At 31.2% G+C, this 9,399-nt stretch overlaps 1 protein-coding gene across 1 annotated transcript; it reads left to right on the forward strand.

Moving 5' to 3' along the window:
- The first annotated feature begins 1,842 nt into the window (after window positions 1-1,842).
- LOC104901858 (probable flavin-containing monooxygenase 1) lies at window positions 1,843-8,954 on the forward strand. Its single transcript, XM_010689485.3, has 5 exons — window positions 1,843-2,523; window positions 3,066-3,306; window positions 6,207-6,385; window positions 7,190-7,536; window positions 8,278-8,954. Exons 1-5 carry the CDS (start codon window positions 2,086-2,088, stop codon window positions 8,618-8,620), a joined length of 1,548 nt encoding a protein of 515 aa, XP_010687787.2. The 5' UTR covers window positions 1,843-2,085; the 3' UTR covers window positions 8,621-8,954.
- The last annotated feature ends 445 nt before the right edge of the window (window positions 8,955-9,399 follow it).

The raw sequence follows: 9,399 nt of genomic DNA on the forward strand, positions 1-9,399 counted from the left end.
AAGAGTGACAACTCTTTATTCACTTTTCGTCAGGGTAATAATACAGCTTATTTTGTTCTCTATTTTGATGATATTATTTTATGCACATCTTCTAATGCTTTGCGAGATCGTATCATTGCTTACTTAAAACCTGAATTTTCTGTGTCTGATTCGAGGCCACGATGTTATTTTTTAGGCATTTTCGTTACTCGGACACCTTCCTACATGCTTCTTTCACAAAAGAAGTATGCTAAGGAAATATTGGAGCACGCAGGTTTTGGAACATGTAAGCAGCCTGCAACGACTCTTGTTGAAACTAACTCTAAGCTTCGTGCATATTCAAGTCTTCATGTGGCAGATTCGACTCATTATCGCATTTTAGCATGTGCTCTGCAATACCTCACTTTTACTTAATCAGATATTGTTAATGCAGTACAACTGGTATGCCTTTTTATGCATGATCCCCGAGAGACTCATTATATATAATACATTAAAACGAACCTTGCTCATATTCAGGTAACCATTGATCATGGATTATATTTATATCCTACTACGCAGTTGTGCTTGATCACTTAGACTGATGCTTATTAGGGTGGGTGTTCTGACACTCGCATTTCTACTTCCGAATATTGTTGTTTTCTTTGAGATAACTTGACTTTTTAGCAGTCTGAGCATTAGCCTACTCTCTCTAGATCAAGTGTCGAAGCAAAATATCGTGGCGTCGTCAAGTCGTCGAGGAAGTTTGTTGGTGACGAAATCTTGGAGTTACATTACCCTCTCTAATTAACATGCTACTACTATTATGTTTATTGTGATAATGTCAATGCTATTTATTTATCTCGCAACCCTGTTCGACACCTACGTGCCAAATATGTTGAGATGGATATTTATTTTTTCGAAATGTGGGTCAAGTACGGGGGTGTTACATATTCCTACTATATATCAGTTTGCTGACATATCCACTAAAAGTCTTCAGCGGCAGTTATTTTTGGAGTTCAAGTCCAATCTAGGTTGTTCGCCCTCTTCCCACTCCGACTGTGGGGTGTGATAGAATACAATACACTTTAGGATATATTTTGTTCTTAGAATCCTACTGTGGATATATTTCTTAATATGTATAGGACTATCCTAAGGTCGTAAACTATAAATATATCACTCCAATTAAGGAGTTCTCCTAAATCTAGCAGAAAGTATAGAAGAATTAGAATTTATCTATAATGAATTACGGTAAATTGCCTTTTTTTCTCTAAAAAGAAAATAGAATCTGTTTGTACATTGGGCGTTAGGATGAATATGAAGAGATTTGTCCTTAGTTTCTTAGTCATAGTCTATTACATTATTTTTTAGAAAAGGAGAAGATCAGAGGCATATAAATAATTGTTGTTTTGTTGTTATATAGCTAGAATGCTTAACAATTTGTATATATTGAGTAAATTATCAAGTGACTTGATCAATGTCAACGGAGTATAAATTTTACTCAACTTATAATATTAGCAACTGGCAAGTCGTAACCAAAATAATTTGTTTTGCAGCTTACCATGCACTAGCCTTCATCTCTCGTTATATATAATACTCGAATTTGGTACAACAAATAAATAACTAGTAAGTGACATAGGAGGCTAATTATTCCAAAGGATGATTACAATTGACATATTACAAGTTGATAATGTCATTATAAAATTTTTTGTAGGAAATTGTAGGTTAAAATTTTAAGGTTGATAACCATATTACTGACGTATATGTGTGTAGTAATAATTTGCCTAGCTCAAGAAAAAGCTTTAATTTTGAAAAATTAGATGCCGAAAAATCAAAAAGGAAGAAGGGTCATTCTTTCAATTATTCCATGCATGCATTACATAGTCTCCAATTCTCTTTCTCATATCTCTATTTTATTTCAAAGTCATAAAATCACATGACCGTACATATTAACGTGCCTTATTCCTTACTTCATTACACTATAAATACCTTACAAACCCTCCTTCATAATCCCACAAAACAAAAACACAAAAACCCTTGAGAACAACTATATCCACCACATTTTTTTCCAAACATATATCCTACCTACCTTACTACCTAGCCTTCTCTTCTCTTCCAAACCCTTCAAAAATGGCTCCTGTGTCTTCAAAGATAGCCATCATTGGAGCTGGTATTAGCGGCGTTGCGGCCGCTAAACAGCTGTCCAAGCACGAGCCGGTGGTCTTTGAGGCCACTGACTCGATTGGAGGTGTATGGAAACATGCATCTTTTAACTCAACCAAACTACAAACACCTCGATGTGACTATGAATTCTCTGATTTCCCTTGGCCTGATAGGGACAACTCTTCTTTTCCTTCTTATGCTGAGATTATAGACTATTTGCACTCTTATGCTACCCATTTTGATGTCCTTAAGTTTGTTAAGTTTCGTTCCAAGGTGGTTGAGCTCCGCTACATTGGTCAGGGAAACCACCACGGCGGCGGGGAGGCCGAATATGGACAGTTGATGACCGGCCACCCCGCATGGGAGGTGGCCGTTCAAACGGGTGATGACTTCGACTCCATTGAGGTAAAATGAAATCCATAATATATGTGGGTGCATGAAGTATTCTCTTTTCTTTTCTTATCCATATTCCATTTAGGGTTTTGGGAATATTATCCTAAGCAAAAAAATTTGCCAAATAACTCAAAAATGAAAGAAAAAAATTACATTGTTGGAAAAATTATGTGGATATAACTTAATTTGATTTCTTTCATATACTAAGAATCTTGTTTTACAAAGGAATAAGTTCATATGCATAACATCTAAAGATGGAAATTTGTTTAAATCGTATAGCTTGGAGAACAAACCTAATTTCTTAGATTAAATTAAATCTCGTCTAGGAAACTTTGTTTGTAGCTTTCTAAACACTAAAATATTATAAAGAGGATCTTAAAAAACCAACCAAAAAAAAGTATTTTAAAAATAAAGGCTTTAGTTATTTGACTATTACAATGCAAAAAAGATTAGATTCTGTTAATTTAACGATAATCAAGTAACAAGCTAGGGAATATTGAAAATTATTATGATGTACATAGATGTGTTAATATGTTTCTATGTATTTGTTCCAGAGGTACACTTTTGAGTTTGTGGTGGTCTGTATTGGGAAGTATGGTGACATCCCAAAAATTCCCACTTTTCCACCAAAGAAAGGCCCCGAAATATTCAAAGGAAAGGTGCTACATACTCTTGATTATTGCAAATTAAGCAAGGAAGAAGCTTCTTCACTTGTTAGAGGAAAAAGTGTTGCAATTGTTGGATATAAGAAATCTGCCATAGACCTTGCTGTTGAATGTGCTGAAGCTAACCAAGGTATATCATTTTTATTGACTACTCTTAATATTATCATATTAGCATATAAAAACATTTACCACTACCTAGTTGGTATGAACAACTATTACATGCATCATTAATTGAGTTACTTATAAATTATAACCATGCATCATATTATATAAGTGATCATTATAGGAAGAACTTGTAAATTAAGTAGACGCCTACAGGCTATAACTCCATCTTTCAATTGCCTAGCTTTGAGGGCAACGCCTACATGTCGATGTAGGGAAAAAAAATGCAAGTATCATATTATTTTTGACACGATATTGTATCTGATTGCTTCATAATTATCTTCGACAATTTAACATATGTTCTTTTACGTAGATCTGTCTAAAAAATCGAAATGAAAAGCGTCCTTAGTCTAATGGATAGGATTATAGGAATGCAATTATCGTATTGTTTTTGACAAGATATTGTATCCAATTGCCTCATAATTATCTTCGACGATTTAACATATGTTCTTTTACGTAGATCTGTCTAAAAAATCGAAATGAAAAGCGTCCTTAGTCTAATGGATAGGATTATATAGGAATGCAATTAGTGTATTATTTTTGACAAGATGTCATATCCGATTGCCTCATAATTATCTTCGACAATTTAACATATGTTCTTTTACGTAGATCTGTCTTAGAAAATTTTCTCTTACCGAGAAACCATATAGATTTAGAATTGTTTTGGCATAAACTTCAGAAATTTTATTTGAATAAGATGCACTGTATAATGAGAGAAGGCAAGACATTTTTAGTTTCAGCTATTCGTATATCCACTAGAGTCTAAACACAATGCTCTATAGTTGTGCAGGATTTCTTCATAATTGTATAGTATCACAAAGTCAATACTACTATCTCATATTTTCTAACTGAAACATTTATTTTGGACATAGATAAAGAGAGGCAATAAAAGTAAGGAAAAAATGAAAATAAAGGAACATAAAGAAGAAGGAAGATGGTATGCTATCATATAAGGAAAAATAATCAAATATCGCTCTATAGGTGATTTTTTTGAAATAAATTAGAAAGTAAATACCAACATCTTTATGAATACTATAGATTAAAAAATTTTAAAAATAAAATATAATGGAAACTCATAGTAGAATATAATGTGCCATGTCATACTTACACATTAAAAAAAATTATGCATATTAATTTTTCTTCTTGAACAAAATAAATTATGCATGAGAAAGTTTGAAATTTATAATCTTCAATTTTCTTGGTACAAATATGATGATATATCATATAGAATAATATAATTTGATTTGTTAGAAAAGCATTGGTCAACACTTACATGGAGCGTGCAAATTATTTTTAATAGTAGAACTACAAAGTTTTCTCTTGTTTTACATTCAACCAAAAAAGTTTTCTCTGGATTTTGAAAAGTAATTAAATTATGAAATTTAGTTGGTCATCATATGTTTACAGTGTGAAGAACTCTTGTTAATTAGTTAGAATATGTCAAGTCAAATTATTCAAGTCAAATTATTATTTGAGTTGAACTTAAAAACTTAATCAAACAATTCAAACATTGACTTGTCTTTCTACGTTGCTAATGAAGAACATCAAGGACAACGTAACCTGGAGTACATAATTAATCATATAATTATCTCTTACTAATTGAATTATTCAATTGTATGATTAATAAGAGATAAAACCCCCTTCTTCCCCAAAAGATCAGAAAAAAAAACTAATAATTGACAAACCAAACAAAAATGGAAGTCAAAGAAGTGAAGTCAATTCATTTGTTGACTATTTGACCTTTCCCTTGTCAAGACATCTCCAATCATGCCTTTCCTAAATTTTTCAGTTTTGATTTGGTGACCAGTTTGACTTTCTTATTACTGCTTCCTGCATGTGCATGCTCCATTATAACGTTACACATCATATATAAATTGTTGTTCATACCATCTGTACATATATAACACGACACAGTTTGTGTGTATGTCATATGCTATAAATAATTTTCATGCTACTTGTGTGTATGACAAAAAAGTATATATGAATTGATCGAGTTCATACAAAGAGACGCATGAATAATTTAAGAAATCATCATGTTCATACTACCAGCAATCTTGTAAATAATAGAACAACATATATATTGTTTTTATAAGTCATTTTCCCATTGAGTGTCTCTAATTGCAATACAATAATTTAATTGCAATACTTAGATTTGATATAATACTAGAGGAAAAGTAAGTAGATGGATGTGGATCCTACCTTTAGAAAATAATATTCAAACCAAATGATAAAGTAATATCACTATGCTAGCTTTGCTACTTAAAAATACGAGAGGAAAAGTGAGTATCTTTGAATCTAGACGATTAATATCCTGACAGTTCAGCCTAAACGTAAACCAACTACATTACCATGTAATAAATAAGATGGAAAATTGCAATATGTATACATTAGCTTAAGCTTTATATATGATACATTGGATACAAATTATGATATGATATATAGAGATCGAGAGAGTTAATGTATGCCGTAAAATAAATTATTACTACTATGGCATATGTGATTTTTGTAATGAGACTTTTTTAACTTTGATAATTACTATACTAATATTAGTATATACTCCATTTATCATTAGAGTTAAAAGTTTTTTTTTTTTTTGAAGAAGAAGAGTTAAAGTCATGTTTTATTATAAAACAAATAGAGTAGTACATGTAAAAAAAATCCTTCTATGTATGCTTATATATACACAGATCAATGAAGTACTTGTACACTGAAATTGATACTAATTGATTCAACCGACCAAATTAGAAAAGGGAATTTTTGTCAATATTATGAACAACTATCAAGAAATATATGCATGAGTAATCATAAGCAAATATATATACATGTGATGCATGTCTTAATTAAAATGCATGATGTGAATAATTGCAGGAGCAGATGGGAAAGCATGCACCATGGTGATAAGAACTTTGCATTGGACAGTTCCTCATTACTCAATTTGGGGTTTACCCTTTTATTTGTTTTACTCAACAAGATCTTCTCAATTCATCCACGAAAGGCCTGACCAAAACTTTCTAAGGGTTTTAACGTGCCTTCTATTATCCCCTATGGTACGTTATTTTCTTTTCTTTCAATTTTTTTTTTTTTTTGGTGAAAAAGAGGGGCAAAGCCCCTAACATGAAGAATAACTTTTCTTTTCTTTTCTTTTCTTTCATAATTTGCTTATATATGTAGTCTATCTATACAAATATATTAAAAGGCGTACATAAATAAGAAACTGTGCCACGTGGCGCTCTCCCTATGGAGTTTTAGTTCATGTAATCCATGTACATAAAAAAAATTTAGAAATTGTGTAGTATAAGAGTTTGATCCCAATACCTCAAATACAATATACTGAAGTCTTAACCACTATACTAAGTTGTATTTAGTATTATTATCGTAAAGTATATATTGTATCAATAAATGAAATTTTTTCTTACCCGGGACATAGCCCGGGCTTAATAACTAGTTATTTTTCTATAATGCGTCTAAATACTATATTTCCTATGTCCTTGATCTTCAAATTACTTGTTCATTTGGAATTGTTTTTTTATCAGAAAAAAGTTATTTGTCTTAATATAGTAATGCTATATGATTAGAATTTCGAACTAATGTTATATGATTAGACTTTCGATTATATCACTATTATATTTAATAATAGAGAAGAATGATCAATAAACTTTTTTCTAACTTTTTCTTTGTTTAATTTTATCAAAAAGTATATATGATATTCAGATGAAGCGACTTAACTTAATACTCTTATTATATACTATGAACATTAAACTACTTAGCCTAATTTTTGAGATTAGGCTAACCAAGTACACATTAAATAACCATGACTTATGTATTTATATGATTATAACCCTTTTTTTCAGAGACATATATTTTCAAAAATTATCGAGAGTTATTTGCTTTGGAGGGTCCCATTGGAGAAATATGGTCTAAAGCCGGAGCACCCCTTTCACGAGGACTATGCAAGTTGTCAAATGGCAATTTTGCCTGAAAATTTCTTCTCCAAAGCTGATGAAGGAAAAATTAAGTTCAAGAAGACATCTAAATGGAGTTTTTACGAAAATGGACTCCAATTCAATGATAATACTAAGCTTGAGGCAGACATTGTGATTTGTGCCACTGGTTATGATGGGAAGAAGAAATTAGAATCCATACTACCACAACCTTTCTCTAGCTTCCTTGACTATAATGGTGTAATGCCATTGTACAGGTAATTATCATTAATCTTTCAATATCTTTTCGGTTATGTTATACTCCTTCCGTTTCATTTTAATCTACACACTTACACTTTTCACGCATGTCAATGCAAAACTTTGAGAACATATATCTTTAGTTTTGTATTTGTAAAAAATATAAAAAGTACATATTAACAAAATATATGTTATGATGAATCTAACAAGATCTCACATGACTATATTTTCATCCGTGTATAAATTACAATTAATGGTCAAAGTGAAATTTGTAAATAGTGTAAAATATCAAAGTATAACAATTAAAATGAAAGGAGGGAGTAGGTAATAACAAATTTAAAGTTACTCCGTCTTATGACAATTTATTAAGGAATAAAAAGCTATATGCAGCCCTAAGGGCTATATGTAAGAAGCTAAAAATGAAAATAATTTGCATTAATTGATCATTTATTACATCGGTTGATGCAAAAAATTTCCATAAATTCACAACTTATTTCCATTTTAAGTAGTGTATTTATGTTTTATATGCAACCCTAAGGGTTGCACATAGCATAACCCATTTATTAATAATCACTTAATATACTATTTCACAATGTGTTTATAAAAAGTTGGCACGTATTAGGAGAAATTGCTACATATACTACTTTTTATACTTCCTTTGTTTAGAAATAAAATAAAACACTTTTTTTTAATGTGAGAGCTTTTTGAGAAAACGAGTTTATTTATTTAACGTATTTTGTATCCTATTGACTAAATTGCAGGAGCACTATAAACCCAATGATTCCAAACATGGCGTTTGTAGGCTACATTGAGACGGTAGCGAACCTACAAACGGCGGAGCTGCGGTGTAAGTGGCTAGCGAGGCTCGTCGACGACCGATTTAAGCTCCCTAATGTAGAGAAGATGCTTGGACAAATAAATAAGGAGGTGGAAGTTATGAAGAGAACAACAAGATTCTACAAAAGGCAATGCATTTCAACTTATAGTATCAATCATAATGATGAAATTTGTGAGGAGATGGGATGGAAATCTTGGAGGAAGAACAGTTGGTTGTCTGAAGCATTTAGCCCTTACACAAGTCAAGATTATGAGGACGAAAATTAATAAAATTAAAGCAAGGAGATCAGAGATTTTTACGAGCATGCATGTACTATATGTATACTGTTTATCTATAGTTATATAATTAGCATTTAATTTTATACTCACCTATTCTTTAAGGTATAATTTATGATCACTAGGTTTATTCATGGATGTAGCTAATATGCTAGATCTCTTAGTGATTAAGAAGTCAAATAAAACAGATATAAGATTAAAATCTGTGGTAATTAAAGAAATTATATACTAAGATTTTTCTTTTTGTTTTGTAATTTTCAATTAAAAGTTTGCTAGGAATTGTAATAGCGTTTGATATTTTATAAAAAATCTAATTTATCTTCAACGTTCTGAATTAAATGAGTTATATTTTGTATTCTATTTATTCCTCGTCTTTATGTTTTTATAGTCACAAGTGAAAAATTTTAACAACGTTTTCTTTTGAAGAAAGACTTTAATTATCTTTGAAAGCAAGTGCTATCAGACTTTTTCCTCTCTTTATTGATTTACAACAGAATTTTGTTAACAATTCTTTGTGGTTTTCCCTTAGCTACTCTTTGCATAACTATATTGCATCAAAACCTCAATTCCCTAGCTAACCGGAACCTTGATTGGGTCAACGCAATACAGATTAGAGGGATAAAAATTCTGAGAGTAAGGGAAATTCCTACCCTCAAATTGCCCGCTGTGAAAATTGAATCCTAAACATCAAGGTTGGAAGGCACGATCATAACCATTAGTGACAAAGTAATAATGTGCACCGAAAGCTTAGTCTTCTCATTCAATATTAC

The sequence above is a fragment of the Beta vulgaris genome, chromosome 8 (assembly GCF_026745355.1).
Source record: "Beta vulgaris subsp. vulgaris cultivar EL10 chromosome 8, EL10.2, whole genome shotgun sequence".
NCBI classification, from domain to species: Eukaryota; Viridiplantae; Streptophyta; class Magnoliopsida; order Caryophyllales; family Amaranthaceae; genus Beta; species Beta vulgaris.

What these genes read in the sequence shown, in the direction of transcription:
- LOC104901858 (XM_010689485.3), top strand. Translation starts at nt 2,086, where the DNA reads ATGGCTCCTGTGTCTTCAAAGATAGCCATCATTGGAGCTGGTATTAGC. An exon ending in ATGTGCTGAAGCTAACCAAG is followed by an intron (nt 3,307 to 6,206) that starts GTATATCATTTT and finishes GAATAATTGCAG; the next exon opens with GAGCAGATGGGAAAGCATGC. An exon ending in GGTGTAATGCCATTGTACAG is followed by an intron (nt 7,537 to 8,277) that starts GTAATTATCATT and finishes ACTAAATTGCAG; the next exon opens with GAGCACTATAAACCCAATGA.